This window comes from Pelodiscus sinensis, chromosome 1, assembly GCF_049634645.1.
Source record: "Pelodiscus sinensis isolate JC-2024 chromosome 1, ASM4963464v1, whole genome shotgun sequence".
NCBI lineage: Eukaryota > Metazoa > Chordata > Testudines > Trionychidae > Pelodiscus > Pelodiscus sinensis.
The window spans coordinates 190691324-190712468 of NC_134711.1; the positions used below are offsets into that span (position 1 = coordinate 190691324).

The 21145-nt window shown below is 44.6% G+C and overlaps 1 protein-coding gene across 5 annotated transcripts in view; it reads left to right on the forward strand.

Moving 5' to 3' along the window:
* PDE9A (phosphodiesterase 9A) overlaps positions 1-21145 on the forward strand; it is a 96850-nt gene that overhangs the window by 30955 nt on the left and 44750 nt on the right. For 4 of the 5 annotated variants that reach the window (XM_075912259.1, XM_075912262.1, XM_006137869.4 and 1 more), the window contains 2 exons: positions 12936-12990; positions 14623-14693. In XM_075912259.1, the coding sequence (XP_075768374.1) occupies positions 12936-12990; positions 14623-14693 (126 nt within the window). Of the gene's footprint in view, positions 1-4448; positions 4689-12935; positions 12991-14622; positions 14694-21145 lie in introns of those variants that run through there. The other variant, XM_075912274.1, reaches the window with a different exon arrangement.

The window sequence follows — 21145 nt, forward strand, 5'->3', positions numbered from 1 at the left end:
CCAGCCTTAACCTCAGTTCAGGGTCCACTCAATGTGGACATGCTAGTTCGAATTAGCAAAATGCTAATTCAAACTAGTTTTTAAGTCTGGATGCACTAATTCAAATTAGCTTAGTTCGAATTAACTAATTTGAACTAAGTTAGTTCAAATTAGCGCTGTAGTGTAGACATACCCCTAGTGGTTAGGGCCCTCTCCTGATATGTGGGAAATGCAGGTTTAAACCTGTGCTATACCTGAGTCTCTGGTCCTGAGATCATTTAATCAGTTCTGCAAAGTCCAATAGGAGAAATTGAGACTGACTCTAAAGTCCAGAGGTTGGACACTTACCTGGGATGTGAGCAGCATCTTTGCAAGCTTCAACACAGGCACTTGAACCTGGATCTTTCTCATTCCAGGTGAGGGCACAAAGCAACTGACTATTGTGTGGCGGGTTTCTTTTGGTCCCAGAAATTCAGGCTAAGACCTCAGCAACATTCCCAGAACAAAGACTTGCAAAATAGACATATTTCCTGGGAAAGCCTTGGTTTTCATGAATTGGCATGAACAATGAAAAACCATTTTGTAAAAAAAATCCCAACCAACCCTCGTTGTGCCCACGTCTAAGGCTTTCTGTCCTTCAGATCTTTTACATTTGGAAGGACTATCCTCCTTATCAAAACAAAATGCTCAAAATAAATCTGGACTGTGAGCTGGGCAGAAGCACCAGCTCACATAGATGTATAAGAATAGGACCAGTGGGCAGAAATTATCCAGCCTGATTCTGGATCTTAGGGTGGGTATGTCTACACTACAGCATTAATTCGAGTTATCTTAATTAGAAATAGTTAATCCAAATTAAGCTAATTCAAATTAACACATCTACACACAAAATGCAGTTCGAATTAGCGTTTTGCTAATTCGAAATACCACGTCCACACTGAGTGGACACTGATTTGGATTTAAGGCTGACTGGAACCAGGTCAGAGGTAGTGCATCAGGTCAGGAGTGTCTTTGTGTGTCTGTTGCCTGAGGCTATCTGAGGCGTGTGCTTAAAAGGACACACACACCAGGGCAGCCTGTTCCCAGGTGTCCCTTCTTGCTTGCCTGCCTCACTGAGGGACAGCAAAGCATTTGTGTCTCGGAGTGCTCTGGTTGCCCTCACTCAGGACACAACAGCACTATGCAACATGGAGCCAGAGCTGCCCCTGGGCACTCTGGTACTTCTTGTGAACATGTTGCTGCGAGCCTGGCTGCACTTTCTGCAGGCTGCCATCCGGGAGGTCCATCGGGGGCCTGTCAGTATCCAGGAGGCCCTGCGGGAGAGCTTCCACCCTGAGGAGCACTAAGAGCCTCCCTGGTCTTCCCCACTGGGGGCTTGTGCCTCATTCCTCCCTCACGTCCTTCCACTTACCCTTTTCCCAACCCCGCTTCCTGATGTCAAATAAAATACACGTATTTTCATGAACACAAACTCTTTATTTAACAGAACTGGCGGGGGGGGGAGGGATAAAACTCTGGTGAGATTGAGGAAAGGAGGCAGGAGAGGGGAAGAGAGAGGGTGGGAGAGGGGAGGGGGAAACCTGGGAGGAGAGAGCTGGAAGGGGGAAACAAGGGGAGGAAGGGGAAGCTCAGGGCTCAGGGTTGGGGGTCTCACTGGACCACCTTGATTTTCATGCGAACCTGCTCCTGGGATCGCATGTGGCCTTTGATGGCCAGGCTGGAAGCTAACCTGCTATAGATGGCTGTGTTCCTCTGTCTAGTGTGGAGATCATGGACATTGGGGGCATCTCCCCCCCAAACCTGAGTAATGTCCACCCTGATCTCCACCTTGGACCAGGAAGGTGCCCACCTTCTCCAGGCCCTGGCAGGCTCCTGGAGAGCAGTGGAGAGCTGGCTGCCAGTGGCTTGCTGGCTCATGTTTTGGGGCCACTGGGTCAGGGGCTGTGACTGCTGGCTCTGAGCTGGCAGGCTTGGAGCTGGCACAGGCACTGTGGCCAGAATCAACCCCTTTAAGGGCTTCGGGGAGGGAGAGGAGTGTTCTTGCTTGAGGCTGGAGGCCCCCTATTTCAAAATAAGGGTACGTCTACACTAGCCCCTTAGATTGATCTAGGGAGGCTAATGAGGGCGCCCGAAATTGCAAATCAAGCCTGGGATTTAAATATCCCGCGCTTGATTTGCATGTTCCCAGCCAGTCACCATTTTAGAAATTGACTAGCCCGAAGTAAGTGCCTGCGTCCACACGCAGCAGTGAAACGGGATTCCGATTTAAAGCCCCTAAATCGAATTAGCTGGTAAACCTCATTGCAGGAGGAATACCAGCTAATTTGAGTTAGGGCTTTAAATTGGAATCCCGTTTCACTGATGCGTTTATACGCAGGCACTTACTTCGGGCTAGTCAATTTCTAAAATGGCGACCGGACGGGAACATGCAAATCAAGCGCGGGATATTTAAATCCCGCGCTTGATTTGCAATTTCAGTCGCCCTCATTAGCCACCCTAGATCAATCTAGGGGGCTAGTGTAGACGTACCCTAAGTGTCTACACAGCACTTATTTCGAAATAGCTACTTCGAGTTTGGTGTTACTCCTCGTAGCATGAGTTTTACCAAATTCGAATTAAGCGCCTGTGTAGACACTATTAAAGTTAATTCAAAATAATGGCTGTTATTTTGAATTAACTTTGATGAGTAGACATACCCGGTGAGATTACCACAGGCCTAGCTTGGCCGCCTAGGGAAGTGCAGTAAGGTAAGCAACTCCTACCCTACCCCTTTCCCCCCGCTTTGACATGCTTAGGTTGTAATTTTGACTGTTTTTCAGGGGAACAGACACGGATTGCCTGCTGCTCCCCAATCCTCTTCCACTCCCTGGGAGCAAGCCCAGGGAAGAGGTGGGAAATGGGAGGATCTCTGCTTCTGCCTCCCCATACTTGGCTGTAATAGCTGTGTGGGGCCAAAAGGTTGAATAAAGGTCTTCACAAATAGAGCACAGTTACTTACTCCTCCTTCACCAGAGCAAAGGGTGAATCAGGGGAGGGATGGTCACTCGTGCCATCTGGCACTGAGGGGTTATAGAATCCTTGGGTTGGAAGACACCTCAGGAGGTCATTGAGTCCAACCCCCCTGCTAAAAGTGGGACCAATCCCAACTAAATCATCCCAGCCAGAGTTTTGTCAAGCTGGGACTTAAATACCTCTAGGGGTGGAGATTCCACCGCCTCCCTAAGGAATCCATTCCAGTGCTTCACCACCTTCCTAGTGAAATATCCTGGTGGGATATAAGCCATGTGTGAGAGCGAAAGACCTAATCAGCCGAGTATATAGTCGTACTCTAATTTCTCCTGATTCTGGCAGAAAAATATGTGCATGGTGGCATCAGCCACAGTACATATGACAACGAGAGGGCTTTTGCAGCATTAACGAGCATCTCTTTTCTGACCGAATCAGAAGAGTGCTGGAATTTGGCCTTTAAAGAAAAAGAGCAAAGTCCTCTTCTCTGGGCCTATACTGCAGATCACATATCCACACTGTAGAAGCACTATGGAATATCATGCACTCATTTGGGGATGAATTCCCATTGTTGTCATGCAAAAAGCCTTGCAGAGAGTTCTATATGCAGAGCGAATGCAGCATAAGCAACAGATAGCTGTAAAAAGAGTTGAATCTTGCCTATAAGCTGTGCAGCACTCGTTTACTGCAATATTATGTGTGTGTGTAAATCTTCTGATTTTTCTCTTGTAAAATGTTGGAGAGCAAAACAGAATTTCTTTGCAAATTGTGCAACAACTTTGTCTTGCAAAACCATATCCATTTTTGTAAATGTGAATTTCAGAATGAGGATGATAATTATGTTTCATGTTTGTGTTCCAGTAGATTAGAGACCCTGATGAGGCCTGGGGCACCACTTTGCTATGCACTGTGCATACACATAAGATCAGACTGTGATTCCATGATGTATATTGAGTAGAACCCTCTTATACAAGGCATTGCAATGAATCACTAAGCTCATAAGGCAGGTACTCGGTTTGAGCACAACAACAGTCTGGCCCATAAGGAGAGCCAGTCCCATCCCAGAAAAGCTAAATGGACACAACATACAAAGGCTAGGAGAATAGGAGGGAAATTATTATCCTCATTTTACAGATAGGGAACCGAGGCACAGAAGTGTAGCTCTTCCTGCCTAGATATTGCAGCACCTAATTTTAACTGATTTCAGTGGGAACCAGGGTCCTAAATGCCTTTGAGGATCTGAACCAGAGAGACTAAATGCTGTCTGCTTCATTTCCAATTTTTAATTTTTTAAAAAAATTATTTGCTGCAATAAGCAATTGTAGCATTCTTGCCTGAAATGGTGAAAAGAAATGGTGCTTTGTCCCTTTAAGAAGAGAGGAATTGACATTGTTAGTCATATATCTTTACTGCACTCTAGGGTTATAAAAACATACTTTTTTGTTTTGAAACTCATTTATTACATCTATAAACATTAAGTTACAGTTGACTGTTCCGTGAATTAGAATGTCCTGATACTCTTAGTGAGTTTTGTCAGTCAGAGGGAGTGAAAGTAGAACATCTAGTTTTGTTACTGGGTTGTTTTTTAAAAGCAGCTTGTCACTCTCTTGTATGCTACCACCATTGAAACAGATATTCAGGGTACATAGGTTTCTGTGTTTATTCTTACTGCTGGACTTATAGTGTTCCAGGCATTGTGTACGGTAAGCAAAGAAGCAGCTTTCCTGGTAATTTTTAAATAAGAATTATTACTTGTTTTGTTTCAGCTCTTTGATTTTCAACAGCAGTTAAAAACCCTTTCTGAGATAACTGTAGACTATTCACTGTAATAGAACCAATCTTTTTATTTGCTCTTTGGGTCACTGAACCTGGGAATCGAATAAAATAAAAACACAACAGAGCATGAATTAGATCCTAAACTGTCAGAATAGTACTGTGCGCTTGATCCTTTTTAGAGGTGCAATCATGTGATAGTCAAATCATTTGGAAAATAAAAGCAAATGTTTCTGACAAGTATTACTGATGTCTCTCATAATTAATTGTAATATTTTGAGAAGTAGCCTAGTAGTAATGGATGCTCTCAAAGGAAACAGAAGCTGCTGTAAAGAAATACATTTTAAATGTCAGGTATCTGTTTCTTATATGTGTATACAACTGATTGTTTTCCAAAACATATTTTATATTATATGTGTGTTGTATTCATGGTACGTTTTACTGTATCAGAAAAGTACAAGAAAGAGCTGTTAGAAATGCCAGTTGTTGTTTTTGCCTAAAGTATAAATTTGTGTGTCTGCCAATATATTAAAATATGTTTAAGACATATGAGAGACTTTAGAATACAAAATGTTTCTCTTGAATTTTCAGGAGAGATTGAGAGAAATATAGCATATTGCCACTGTGCTTCATTTGTGGAGGACGGGGGATTATAATTAGCACCATTTTGTCATTTTACTTTTTAGCCATAAGATCCTATTCCTGAAAATCGAGTCTCTTGTTAAAGATGAACTTGCCTTTTCAAGCACTAATTGCATGGTCTTTTGGACAGTCTCAGTAAATAGCCTGGGGATTTAGTAGATAAAGGAGACATAACTTTACTCTGCTGAGCAGGTTTAATTGACACAACTGCTGGAGACAGAGACCTATCTACATTAGGACTTCTAGTGTTGCTAACAACAGTGCAGCTGAACCAGTGCTGGCAGTGGTGGGATTTAACTTCCCTACTACAGATATGGGTTAGGTTTCATTTTTCAGGGGAAAGTGCTAACTAAGGAAGTTTGTACTGCAAATGCCAATACTCTCCCTCTCCTGTGGCTACTTCACATTAGCACTTCATGCACTTAGATTTTTTTAAAGATTACCAACTTCCTAAAGTATACCAAGGATTTGTTTAATAAATCAAATTAATATATTGCCATATAATATAAATTTAGTGGCCCTTATGCTTATCCAATTACTTCATTAGAGGCTTTTCCTGTGTAGAGGCCACTCCTGAGGGAATTCTGCACTGCTGCACATACACAGAATTTATGTGCGGCTCAGAATGTTTTTTTCACAGCAGAAAATGCATTCTGCCGAGAAGTGCTGTAATTATGCCTTTCACGCAGTAGGGGCCACTGTGTGCTGGAACAGACAGCAGCTACTTCCAGAATGGAAGCAGCCCCAGTTTTGAATAGGGAAGAGAAGAGTCTGTTCCTTACAGAGACTTGTCAATGAGACCAGGGTCATGGAGGATATGGGGGGATGGATAGCATGTGGCACATGAGGGCTGCTGCAAGGGTCACAGATTGAAGTTCAGAGGACTAGTGGAGGGCACAGCCTGGGTGGGGGCTGAGTGAGAATGGGGGTGCACAGATATATGGGGGTCTGGCTGAGTAGGGGTGCAGGGACACCTGGGGCAGGTTCAGATATGCCTGATATAATGAAAGAGATAAGGAGTCAGCTGGGGTCAGCCATGCAGGTTCCCAGGCAACTGAGAAGGTAGTATATGCTATACAGTTTCTTAGGTTCAACAATAATCTCCTTGGACTGCAGAGAGATTATTGATGAACCTGGGAAACTGAATAGCAAAAACCATCTTCCCAGCTGCCCAGGAATCCACTTAGCACATAATACTAAGTAAAAACATGCAACCTGGCATTCCGTAGCAGCAGGTGCTCTTGCCTGGCCTATTATACCCCACCCGCCTATGCTCTAAATCTTTGCACTGCTTCTGAGGGGGAAATGTGTGTCTATGTTGTAGTTTAGAAGAATTATTACTCAGAATTCTGTATTAGTGTCTAGTCAAAAAACTGTCAAAAAAACATTCCCTGGATCTTTTTTTTTTTTTGTCTATAGTGTTGCAGATATACTCGCTGATAGGCATTTTGAAATACATCACCAAAATAATTGAAACTGGCCTGATTATATTACATGATTTTGAAAAATAAAATATGCAGAATCATATATATCGTAGCCCAGTATCTGTGAGTCTGTAATGCTGAAATGCTGGCTGTTCCCTCTGGGCCACCCGTGCTGTATGGGGAGTATGGGGCCCAAACAGCCGCTTGCATCACTTGCTCCCCCACGGTGGCCCGGCGGAGCGGCACAGAAGTCAGCTGAGTGCCACGGCGAGAGGTGAAGGGAAGCGGGGTGGTGACGTCCGGCGTGACAGCGGCTCCAGGCCCTGCCCCCTGGCCGTGAACATCACCGCCCCGCCCCCCTTCGCCTCCCGCCGTGGCGCTCGGCTGACTTCTGTGCCGCTCAGCTGGGCCTCTGCAGGGGAGCAAGTATGTGTTTGGGCTCCCCCGTGGCAGCCCGGCTGAGCGGCGCAGAAGTCAGCCGAGCGCCACAGTGGGAGGCGAAGGGGGGCGGGGCGATGACGTGCGGCGTGACAGCGGCTCCAGGCCCCGCCTCCAGCCATGAACATCCTGCATGGCGCTCGGCTGACTTCTGCGCTGTTCAGCCAGGCCACTGCGTGGCAGCAAGTGGCACAAGCGACCCTTTGGGCTCTGTGCCCCCCATGTAGCACGGGGAGTGCATACCCCAACCGGCCATTTGGGCTCCACAGTCCCCCGAGTAAGAGGAAGGAGGGGGAGGAGACGAGAAAGAGAGAGATAGAGAGAGAGGCAGTAGGAGGAGGAGAGAGAGAGAGACGGAGCGAGAGACCAGAGGCTCAGGAGAGAAGACCGACATGGAGGAGAGACCTGAAAATCCCATCTTATGATGGGCTAATTGGCTAGTTTAAAAATATTATGCATAGGATTTTTAATTTTTTTGTCACAGAATTCCCCTAGGAGTAATATATACTTACCTGCTTCATCCTAAGGATGTTTGTGTAGTACAAGGCAAGTTGTTAACTGAAACTTTGCTGTCCTGCTGTATTATCAATGTTTTAAAACACAGTTCTGTGATTGGGATTTTGCTTGGAAATACTGATACTGTGGTCGGTCCATGAATGAGACTGTTGGGACCTATGATAATTGCCTGTAGCATGCTGGTGAAGTAAAATGTATGGACTAGTGAGGTGGTCTGTATTGCAGGTAGGACCTATAGATGTTAATGATTCTCGATGACGTCCATGCTTGAACGGGGAAGAAGGCATAAGCCATGTGCACAGACAAAAATTAAAGCATGAATAAAAAAATCTAATGTGGAAGTAGGTTATTTCCCAAGCAATATCAACAACAGATGCATCTTCCATGTTCACCATTCAGATTTACCTTGCTCAATCCCAAACTTTTGACACATTTATGCTTAATTTAATTTTTATTTGCATCACAGACTTTTGGCCAAGTTATTTCTTTTTCGTATATTTTTATAATTTTACTGAATATCAGTAAATACAGACTAAAAACCATAATAAATGCCAGCAAAGGATATCAAGGTCTGTTAGGGTAATTTATGACAAAGTATTTAAGTCACTTCTGAAAATGATGCATAGGTTTCTAAGTCATTTTAATGCTTTCAGTTTTACCAAAGATTTCCTTTTAGAAGTACAGATCTTTTCTACTTTAAAATGTCTAGTGTGATTCCTTCTCTAGTGGCCTCATTACATTTGGCTAAATAGTGCAAATTGGTGTAAAATGGGGTAAATTTGGATAAATTGTCATAGGTCCAGTGATATCTGTGGAACTATGACACTTTGCATCAGCTGAGGATCTGTCCTTAGACATTTAGATAATGAATATACATACATGCACATATGTCTGTGTGTGTACATATAGACAATAGATCTCTGTGTAGATATAGGTGATAGCTATAGCAACTGCAGCTAGATTGGAGAGGATATAATTTTTAAAGGTGCTGTCACTTTTCATGCTTCAGAGCATAAGCATCAATAAAAAAATAATGTCCATGTAGTATAGTATCTCTCAACTAGAGGAATTACCCACTGCCAGGAATAGAAAGGATACTAGACAAGTTGGATCAACGGCCATATATTGCCATGGTACGCCCACATCTTGAATACTACATGGTCGCCTCATTTAAAAAAAAGATATCCTGGCTTTGGAAAAAATTCAGAAAAGGGCAACAAAATGATTAGGGTTATGGAATGGCTACCCTATGAAGAGAAATTAATAAGACTGGGACTTTTCAGCTTGGAAGAGACTATTAAGGGGGGATATGATAGAAGTCTATACAATCATGACTGGTGTGTAAAAAGTAAATAAAGGAGAGTTACTTGTTTCCACAACACAAGAGCTAGGGATCACCAAATTAAATTAACAGATAGCAAGTTTAAAACAAACAAAAGGAAGTACTTCTTCACATCACACACAGTCAGCTTGTGGAACTCCTTGCCAGAGGATGTTGTGAAGTCCAAGACTATAACAGGGTTCAAAAAAGAGACAGATAAATTCATGGAGGACAGTTCCATCAATGGTTATTAATCAGGATGGCTGGGAATGGTGTCCCTAGCTTCTGTTTGTCAGAAGCTGGGATTGAGTGATGCGGGATGGATGGATCACTTGGTGATTACTTACAAAACATGTAGATGGTATCATGAGCTTTTGTGGGCATAGCCCACTTCTTCAGATGACCAGAGTTTTGAGTTTAGGATGTGCAGACCCAAAATAAATAGGGAAGAAGGGAGGGGGGGGAAGGAAAAAAAGGAGGAGGGGCGGGAAACAAGGAGCGGAGGGTATGAAAATATCAAAGGGAAAAATAAGAAGGCAAACTGTCAATGCCTTCCTGTTTTTCCCTTTGATATGTTCATACCCTCTGCTACTTGTTCCCCCCCCCCCTTTTTTGTTGCTTTTTTTTTTGCTCAACAACTTTGCCCCAGCTCTTTGTGCTATTTTGGCTCTTTGTCCGGAACGGGCTGGCCACCCCTGGTCTATAAAGTGCTACCAGACGATTTGTTGTTTTTTAAGTTTATCCTGTACAGACTAACTTGACTACCCTCTGAAGCTTTTGATGATTACTGTTCATTCCCTCTGGAGCACCTGACATTTTTTGAGGATTACAGGATCTTTCAAAAAAGAGTGCCGTTTTCAAAAGAATCCCATCTAGACCACGGTTTTATTTTCGAAAAAGCGCCATAACGCAATTATGCAAATGAAGCCCAGGATATTTAAATCCCCGCTTCATTTGCAATTTTGAAGTGTCTAATTTACATCCCTCTGTCGAAAGAGGGATGTCGTTTAGACACAGCCTTAAGGTTTACCACCATGCCAACCACCAGAGTATTAAGCATTGTAAAGCCAATGTATAGCTTGAACTTTTCCTGTGTGCCTAAGTGGACTTCCTGTAATTATCATGAAGAACAGTAAAAGGTTAGAATTCTCCTCTGTAGCAAGTGTCGGTCTCAATGTGTGGTATATTGCTTTCCTTCCATTGCATAATTTACAATGTGTTTCACCTGGACAGTCCATTTTTTCTGGCCCCTATCCGGTAAAAAAACCCAGAAAAATATATGTAAAATGTTTGGTATTTTCTGTTTCTCTCGTACGAAAGGCCGGCGGGGGGGGGGGTTTGTGTTCAACAAGTTTGGTTTCCTGGTTTTTTGTTTTGGTTTTTTTGCCATATTCGGGATTTTTGGTGAAAGCATCTGGCAAGCCTATGCAATAAAGGTAATAGGGTAAGTTTCTTGTTTAGGGACCTGCATTATAATCCTAATTTGAGTTACAAAGGAAAATGAATATGGTGGTCTCCTGAGTGTGAGTTTAAATCCAAAACAACAGCATTGCTGTAGTCCCTGGAGAAGGAAATAAAAGAGATTTGCAGGTCAGACACACAGTAAATTTGCTGTGTGGTAGGGGAGAAACCTTAACAGCATCTGCCTGCACTCTACCTGATTGAAGATCATGCCACTAGTGTCTCACTTTCATAAACTAGAGGTCTCCCTAGGTCTCCAGAAAGGTCAAGATTTTGAATTTCCTGTAATGCAATTTATTTCCACATTGTAGTTAAGCACAATGGAGGCTAGGGAATAGGCTAATATCTGGGGAGTGGTTTTGGAGGCAATGGGGGTGAAATGCACTAAAGACTCCACGGTCAGCCTGCCAGCTCCAACTCTGCAAAATCACCTTATATAGCAATGGTGTATTTATGCCCTTGTAAAGCAGACACTTCTGATACGATTATCTACCCAAGAATACAACACGGTCATGGAATGACACTTCCTCGATTTAAGATGTTACTGAACTTTTCTGCTTTTTATAATCAGCACCAATGCTGATAGGACTACAGCACAATTCCAAGCTGTGCTTTAGCCACGCTGAGGCATTAACATGTTGTTATTTGGATTCTTCAGCCCATGTGTTTATAGTGTGAACACAACCTGTGCAAGCCGAGAAGTGGAGCAAGATTTTCAAAAGTAATTAATGATCTCGAGTGCCTCCAGTTTTGGGGATCCACCCTGAGACACCTGAAAGGTGCCCGATTGTCAGAGGATATGTGCAGAATATGTCATGGAAATCGGATCTTTTTTGGATACCTCAAGTTGGGCATCCAAAATTACTAGCCTTTTTTGAAAACTTTGACTGTAATCTGTAGTCAGGGGACATGAGATTGTGTCAGAACCAAGGAAGTAGCAAATATGGTGGAAAGGGAAAGACACCATCACTAGTTTATCTATGTTCCAAATGAAGATTTACATTTAATGTACCCGAATAGCTGCTTTGCTGTATATATTTCTTTGATGCGGACACACAGCAAACACAGGACAGACATATGGATGGATTTTAAACTGAACACCATAAATTTTAATGAACTGTAATGCAGAGGTGGGGTGCTACCCACCATCAGCCCTACTCTCCGATACCAGGCCCATTTAGTTGGTTCCAAGTGTGAAACTTACAGGGCTGCTATCACATAACTCAAAACTCAGAGCAGGTTCTCCTCAGCTGACCCTCCCAGACTCAGTTCATTCTGAGCCCCAGAGCAATGTACTCTCAAAAGGGGAACAAAGGGTGCAGCCAGCATGGTGGAGAGGCTGCCTAAAAGGGCTTCAGGGTTTCACTTTGACCCAAAAACTCAAGGACCATCACCAAAATCCCAGGTCTCTTATCTCTGGAAAACAGTTGATGTATCCTTCTAACCACACTGGAAACCAGCTGCAACTTGTGATGAATTGACAACTGAATCACGTACCTGAGGGTATGTCTACACTACAGCGCTAATTCGAACTAACTTAGTTAATTAACTAATTAGTTAATTTGAACTAAGCTAATTCGAACTAACGGATCCAGACTAAAAAACTAGTTTGAATTAGCATTTTGCTAATTCGAACTAGCATGTCCACATTAAGTGGACCCTGAACCGGGGTTAAGGATGGCCAGAAGCAGTGCCGGCAGGGCATCAGATGAGGACTTAGAGCGTGGAACTGCTGCCTCAGGCTAGCCGAGGGCTGTGCTTAAAGGGTCCCGACTCCCACCCCGGACAGACAGTTCTCAGGGGTAGTGTAGACATACCCTGAGTTAGGTACCAAACACATTCCTACTTACCTCACTCTGGCTTGAAAGTGCTGTGAAAAGACAAAAAGTTCTCTGGGCCTCTCCTAGTTGGCCCCTGAAAGGAAAAAAATTCTTTCCTGACCCCCTAAACAGGAGGTCAGTTAGGCCTACAACATCTGTCAGGCCTGGTTCCCATTCCTAGTTCAGAATCGTAGAGCGGGGCTATGTGTAGGAGGTCCAGATAGTCTCCACATGACTTCCCATTCCAGGTTAAATCCTGGGAGCTAGGGAGTGCTGAGAACTCAGCATCCTTTTTCCCTCCAGATGGCAATGGATGCCAGAGGTGACTCCAAGGAAGAGGTCCTTCAGTGAGTAGATCCTTACTCACAGCTGGGACTGTTCCCCTTCTCTGATGGCTGCGCCAAGTTCCCCTACCTGTTGCAGCAGGTTGGTGGCATTTGCCAGGCCCTAACCTTGAAGTAATACATATATTGTCAGACTTCACTTCACTGCCTTCTCCAGCTGCGTCATATACTATGCTGACCCATTTTTTTTTGTTTGTTTTTTGTTTTTTAGAGAAAGAGGAATTGTTCCAGAGTGTATTGACACAGATCGCTGAACAATTCTCAAGGTAAAATCTTTACATCATTGTTATAAACTCAAGGTTCTGTTGCTTTTGTTGACACAAGCTGAGGCTTTCAAGGAGGCTCAAGAAGTGAGGCACCAAACTTCCTCTGCGGCCATAGCTACACTGCCAAGGTTTGTCAATAGAACTTATGTCAACATTCAAAAGTCGATAAAACAAAAATTGGCAGAAGGTGCTCACATTTGCCCCCTCTGTCAACAGATCATGTTCATATTGGGGGCACCATCATTGGCAATACAAGCAATGTACTGTGGTTATGTATCCCATGATGCAGGGTTGTGGGAAGAGAGAACTCATCCCTGTACATCTTGGGATTCCCTCTGAGTTCTCTCACAGCATCCTCAGCTGCTGGGAGCACCATCATGAGGAGTTCTGTGAGCTCTCTATGCTGAGGAATGTCAAAGCAGCAAAGAAGTCTCTCCAGTCCTCCCCCTGCAGCAGCAGCCTGTCTGTGGCTGTGTTCCTAGTACAGGGAAGAACAGAAGCATTCCAATGATTTGTTCTTTGTTTGTTCTCCAAAGGGAGCAACTCACTCAGCTGTCAGATACTTCCCAGAGGCTTTGAAAGGGGAGGGACACATGCCTGAAGGGCAGCAGAGATCAAAATAGTGAGCACAGCCATGAGGGCAGGCATTGTGGGATACTGGTGGAAGCCAGTTCTCTGGACAAAACAAACAGCAGAGTCCACACTGATTCTTTGTCAACAATAAAGGGAGGAGAAAAGAAACAAAGTTTCTCCCAGGTTGGAAGTTTTTTGTCACTGAAATTGGGTGTTTTTCCTGACAAAAGACTCATTGCAATATGAACCCTCTCACTGTTTTGTTGGCCATTTTTGCCAACAAAATTTGGTAGTGTAGACGAAGTCTGGAATTCAAAGGCTGTTGAGTACTTCATGCCTTCAGAAGTTAGCAATTCCAGCTTTACGGCCAGACTCAGCCCTTGCAAATCCCACTGACTACTATGGGGAGATTCACAAGGCTTATGCCAAGATGGAATCTGGCCGGTATTTGAACAAGAAAGGCTAATTGATTAAATTGTGCTTCCATCATATGACTAGAAACAAAAAAAAAGGTGCTGTTTTGTTGAATTTCGTAGGCTCAACGTTTCTTTATCAATCTAATGTGCACATTTTCTCTCTCAGATAATAATTCTGAATGTTTTGACAAATGCTTATTTTATCCTCAAAGGCTTCAGCAAGAGGGATCAATTCTGCTGCATCTCTCTCTGCAAGCCACCAATATGATTGAAAGAAAAAAAAAGAGCTTCAAAGCTGTAAAAATACTTGTGTGCTGGCCTGGAAGAACAGTTAATTAAATTTTGCTTCCATGAGGGGTTTGATAACAAATATCTGCTAGAACATGGGGTGATGACTTCATTTTCTCAGCGCCTTAACTAGAGCATTCTCTTTTAATTTTCATGGACTATCCATATCTTTCTTCAAGGTTGTACATTCAGTACAGATTTTGCTGTTCTTTACATTAAATGTAATACCTTAGGATCCTTTGAAACTGGCATGTGGTTTCTAGTGCAAAATCTTTTCTTTGTTGTATACATATACATATACATATACATATACATATACATATACATTTATATTTCATCTTATTTCCCCCCTCAGGGTGTTTAAAATCAATGAACTGAAAACTGAAGTAGCAAATCACTTGGCAATGCTGGAGAAAAAGGTTGAATGTGAGTATTTTTATATTTTACAAATATTAGGAATTAATGTAAAATTGATATCTGTTTGATTATTATACAAAGGACAGGTAGCATTACCTATTATTAAAGTCTCCTGACACTTCTCATTATATCAGCCTGCTTTCAGTTACTTATAAATTTACCAGGCTTTAGCTATTTGGATTGAAATTTTCAATGCTGAGTCTTTGCCTGAGGCTGTATTGTTCTGGAAAATTTCAGCCAAAAAAGTTCCACCATTTTCAAGAAGGCTAAGGGAAAATATGGCATTTTGTCCATGTTAAAAAATTCTGGTGACCAGAAAGTAGCCTGTAGGAGGAAGCTGCCTATTTTGAATGCAGAGAAGACAATAGTCTCACCTTCAAAGGCAGACAGAGGGAGCAGATTATGACCAGGAAACTGGGGGAGACTCGGACAGAGTTGTCAACAGAATTCCTGGACCTGAGGCAAGGTAGGGAGGCCAGCTCCAAGCCCCTGGAAAGGGGAGAGCTGGAGGCTAGTCTCCCCCAGCTAACTCTTCAGAGCTGCCCAGCCTGTGCCAACCGGGGTTCTGGCAGCAAATTAAAGGTTCATGCCTGTACTCTCACACTGTATGAAATCTGGCTCTCATAGAACTCAAAGGGAAAAAAGCCCTATTAACATCAGTGGGGCCAGGTTTTCACCCACTGTATTTCCTATCCTAAATGCAACATTCAGACTAATGTAGAATAGGTAATACAAGTAAGATACTATGTTGTCCATATTAATAAATATACAGCATAGTAAAAGTAGATTGTGTATATTGTATATGTGCATATAAATATATTTTGTGTGACTTCATAAACAACAAAGGCTATCTGTGGCTTTTAATAAATCAGCAGAGGCTTTAAATTTTCGTGGCCGAAACTGGAAGTGTAAATATAGAACACCCACATCTTTCATCCTGCTTCCTGACTGCAGATTAAAACTCTTCTGGGGTCTATTATTTTTTTCTATTTTTCCTTATTTATTTAGGGCAATTAATTTGTTTTTAGTTGCTCTGCAACAAGAAAGTAAAATTCAAAGCATCATTTTTCTGTATATAATATGATTTTTATTTTTTCACACTGTGAAGTGCATACAATAGACCTGCAGACGAGAAGGCAATAAGGCAAATAAAGCACTATCATACAGCACAGTTTTGACAATTTTCCTTTCTATGCTCCACAAGCATAGGTAAATTTATGACAGAAATTGACAGAGCTTTCTACCATGCTGCAGTTGCCTCTAATGTGACCTATGCCATCAAGTGCCAGCAATGCCTCTTTGCCATGCACATTGGCCAAACTGGACAGTCTCTATGACAAAAGATGAATGGACACAAATCAGATATCAGAAATGGTAACACACAGAAACCCGTAGGGGAACATTTTAACCTACCTGGGCACTCATTAATGGATTTAAAAATTAGCCATTTTTCTACAAAGGAATTTCACAAGCCAACTACAGAAGGAGAGTGCAGAATTAACATTTATATGCAAATGTGACACTGTTTCCTGGGGCTCGAACAAAGACTTGAACTGGATTGCCCATTATAAAATCTGCTTTCCTTACAGTTGTCATGCCCCCACCCCGACCCGCGGGGTATGTAGGATTGGGGCGCCCTCGTTGGCAGAACGGAGGCCCCGAACCTGAGTTTGCTCTGGGCCCGCAAATCCCAGGGGAGAGGCTCGCCCGAAAGCACAATGGCCTACTCTCCTACGGGCCGACTGTCCCTTGACCCTGGCTATAAGCCGGCGGGGTATAGTCCGCGCCTGCTTTGGGCGTCCCTGCTTCTGCTGCTCCCCAGAGTTCAGTAGAAAGGAAAAAGTCTCTCTCAATGGTCAGTCTTCTCGGCCTTAGTAGCCATCAGATCAGATTAGGTAGGGGAACTCGGGCCCGCCCCCACTTCCAAGTTCCAGCCCCAGGACCCTAGGGTGAGGCCATGCAGACCTTACCTGAATGATGAGCCACATGCCGTTTGCTCACCACCCCTTTCGGGGGTTTGTCGTCCGTTTCGACACCCCTATCCTGGAACCACTTCCTACATGGCTTAGATGCCGCCGAATGTCTCCCCTGGTTGTGGGAAGAGTCTGCTCCGGCACCCACAGTGGTTGTTTCCACTCCAGTGTCCGGGTCCCGATTTTGGCCATGCGGGAGGCTTGCCACCCGTCCCCGGTGGCTTCCGCCTCCCTGGCAGCCTCCTTGTCGTCTCCGGCATCTCCCGCCACTTCCGCCCCCATCAGCTGAGCCGGCACCGCTTTTAAATGCGGTGCGCAGCTCCAGACACATGCACAACAGTACCGGGGGGGGGGGGGCACGTTGGTCGATCTCTGGGCCAGGAGCCTCTGGCGCATCCAGCCCCATGAGAGGGGATGGGCCCGGCCCATCACAACAGTCAACACCCAGCTGACATCAAAAGCCAAGTATGGGACACTTCCAGCCCACTCAATTAGCCTCATTAGCACCAGTGCTATAATTGATAGGTACTTTTATTCACTCTCTCTTCCTTTTCTGTTATAAATTGTGAGACCTCCCCCTTTTTTTCTCCACTCAAGCTCATCTGAAAAATTGGGTTTTGTCCACAAAAGCTCATGAGACTATATTTGTTAGTCTCTAACAGCATGTCTACACTAGGAAATTATTTTGAAATAACAACTCCTAAAATACCTATTTCAAAATAAGCGTATTCCCCAAAGAAAGTGGGCGTACAGATTTCAAATAACCAGCCCATTATTTTAAAATAACGGGCTTGGTAGTGTGGACACTCGACTACTTATTTCAAAATAAAGGGGGTTATTTTGAAATAACTCCTTAGTATAGCCCAGGACTGAGGTGCCACAGGACTACTCATTCTAAGCTAGTGTCAGCAGCTTGCCAGAATCCATGGATCAGAGGAGGAAAGGCCAGCACTTCTGTGGGTCTCCCCATCAAACTGCTATAGAGAGCAGGCACCAGAGTGAGCACTCTATACCAATGGTCCTCAAACTACAGTCTGCAGACCTGAGGGTACACAAGTCATGTGCAGGGCTGCTGACCCCCAATGATCAACTCCTCCCCCTTCTTTCCAGGGCCTGCTGCATGCCACAGAACAGCTGTTCAGGAGTATAAAGGAGGTGCTGGGAGGGAGCGGGAGGGGCACGCTCTGGGGAAGAGTTGGAGAGGCATAGAGGAGGAGGGGCAAAGGGGGGCAGGAAGAGGTGGAGTGGGGGCAAAGCCTGGGGCTGGGCAGGAGTTGAGCACCCCTGGAGAAAATTAAAAGCCAGCCTGGGAGCCCACAAAAGAAATTAAATCAAAGTGGGGATCTGCTGTTTGCTAAAATTTGAGAAGCACTGCTCTATCCAAACTATCCCAGCCAGCCAAATGCTTCCTTCTCCCACTGGCTGTCTCCCAGGTGCCTTACTAAATCCCAGCTGGCAGTGACGGATGCACTCTGCACACACAGCCTTTCAGCACTGGCAGGCCAGCAGGAATAGGAGGCAATAACAAAAGGTTGCTGTCTCATGGCTCAGGGTTCAATCCAGACCTGTGAGGGGCTATGTCACCAGTCCCCCTGGACAATGGGTACAGCTTTGCTGCTGTAGCTCCCAACGTGAGATGATCACAAGCAACTTACAAGCATACAGGTCACACCCAGAAGTGTTGATATGTTGGACAGACCTGATTTGGCAGCTTTGATCCTTGCACTCTGTCTACAGCCCTGCTCTAGCTTCCTCCAGCCTTGTTTCCATAAAACCAAGCACTCTGCACTGCCCACCCTCCTCTGGATACATCAGATAAAAGGGGATGTTTCTGTGTTCCTCTAAAGATGCAAAAGCACATCATAGCTTATTTACTGAACCAGGGTGAATGCACTCTTCCATTTAAACACCGCTCTGAGTTGGTTTATAGTTAAAATACGTCAAATTTATGAACAACAGGACATAGGTTAAGCGATGGCAAATAAAAAGAATAAAGGTAGAAAGGGGTGCAAGCAAATCAGAGTGAAAACATGCCTCTAGAAGTCTAAAATGCAGTCTGTCTACCAACATACAACCTGTGTTCAAGATGGTTTCTCTCAGCAGTCATTCTTTCCAGCCTGGGCTGACTTTCCCTCAGTCAGGAACTTCCACAAAAGTACAGGATGCTGGCTTTCCTTGTCTTCCTATGTGAAACATCTTTGCCTAAGCAGGTTTCTAATTTATATTCAGTTTCCAGAAACTTCCAACCTCACCCGCATGGTTGCAGGGCCTCTCTTCCTCAGCTTGCAAAAGCTCTGCCTTCTTGCGATGGGTGCCAAAGATGGCTTTGGGCTCTGCTTCTAGTTTGCAAAGTTCAATTAATTTGTTTCAAGAGGCAAGATGACTTTACCCTGTTCTTCCCTTCCTGCAGGCTTCCCACCCTTCTGTATGTAAAACTGGGCTTCTGTTGTTTTGATTCCACCATGCTTAATTTAAGTAGGAAAAATGTAAACAACTACCTTCTGTTCTGTCCCCGGGGAAAGGAGATACCTGTTTCTCCCTGTTTGGCCAGAGACTAAGGCATAATATCCGTAAATATCTGAATCTCCTCATATATTGTTCATACAGACATTTCACAAGGATATTAAATACAAATGTCATTTGCTTTCAAAAAGCCCTTACTCTATAAACGTGTATAATACAGTAATACTAAGGGGCTGTGCCCCCTGCTCACTATGCTCAGCGACCCCCCTCTCACAGGGAGTAGACAACCCCAGCTCTCCCCCCGACCACAAGGGAGGACCAGGCTGTGGCTGCACCAGCCTAGGGCCCTTCTCCCCTCTCCCCTCCCACCTGCCCCTAGCTGTGTCACCCAGGCCCCTTCTTCCCTCCCCCTTGCAGCCTGGCCCCAGCAACACCTCCCTACGCCCCTTTTCCCTCCCTCCCCCCCCAGCTATGCTCCCCACACTCACTCCCCACACTCCCTTGCCATGTGCTAACCCTAACCCCCCCTCTCCCAGCCATGGCAGGCCCTGAGCTCTCCTGCCAGCCGGTGGAAGGGAGCCACTCCGAGGCCTCACAGGCCCCACACTTCCCCACTGCTGGCTGCAGGGGAGGGGGCTGCTCCAAGGCCTCGCAGGCCCTGTGCTCTCCCCCTGGCCGCTAGGAGGGCCACTTTGAGGGCTCACAGGTCCTGTGAGGCAGCTGAGCACTGGGGAAAGGGGGAGGGAGGGAAGGAAGAAGGCAGTGGGACTCAGAGGTTATGTCTACACTGCACTGTAAACTTGAAATGAGATACGCAATTGGTGCTATGCAAGTTGTGTAGCTTATTTCGAAATAGTCTATTTCAAAATTTTGTGCTGTCTACAAGACATCCCTTAACCCTTGTGGAATGAGGGTTACCAGGATGCCAAAATAGCGCGTCCACTATATTTCGGAATAGCAGACACGTTCAAAAGACACGGACGCGTTCAAAAGCTATTTCTGGTATCCCGAAATAGCTTTGATGTGTAGACATACCCAGAATGATATGATGACGTTACTCTGTCGTCCAGCAGGAAACTTTTATATGATCAATTAATTCAACTGCTTATCATTTGAGGTTCTGCCCCCCTGCCTTTGTGGACCAGTAAACCTTTACAATGTATTCTTTGAAAAGTAACCCATATCAAGCATTTGCCTTCTACTGGGGCATAGACACCATGCTGTCTTCTCTTCCCTCCCCATTTTCAGCTCAGCGGGTCTGTTTACCTAATATGTAACAATGGATTTTCACTGCCTTTGCCTGACAACTGGGCTCTGAGGCAGACTGTGCTTATGCATGGCTTACTGTCAGCCGACGGTCAGGGCAGTGTGTGTGTGTGTGTGTTTCCGAGAAAAGGTTTAACGTCCGTGCCTTTACTGCTAGGACCGGGGTCCCATCGCAGAGGGTGGCCAGCAGGCCAACAGACGCCCCGTTATATAGGAAGAGCTTATTACACCTTAGATTTTAGCTGCTAGAACACAGGGAGTTCCTTCGCAGAGGGCAGCCTTGGGGAAAGACTGAAAGATGCCCCAGTGGATCCTGTCACCTGGGAGTGACACAGATCCAAACGCCCAAGCTCTTCCTATAACTGTCCCTTTATGACCGGCTGAAGTTCTTTTAAATTGTGCTTGGTTCTGTTACAGCAACTGAAGGAGTCAGGTTAAAGCTTAAACAGTATTGAGGAAGCTTATAAATCATATGGTTGCAATGGTTATTGTTCTATTTCTTAACTATTAGCAAAATATAGGTCTTAAAAATGGTTACAAAGAAGATAAAGATAGAAAAATAGAAATAATGGTACCAAGTAACAGCTTACTCTTTCTATGTGTACACTTAAGACAGAGGACCACATCCAGGTACCATTTTTACCCCCTTCTGTGCCTCTCGACTCCAGCATGTCAGGCCAGGGCCGGTCCCTCAATTCCTAGGAAAGACGAAAATACGAGGTGGGCGTCCCCATAGAACCTCGGGAGGTCAAACACCTA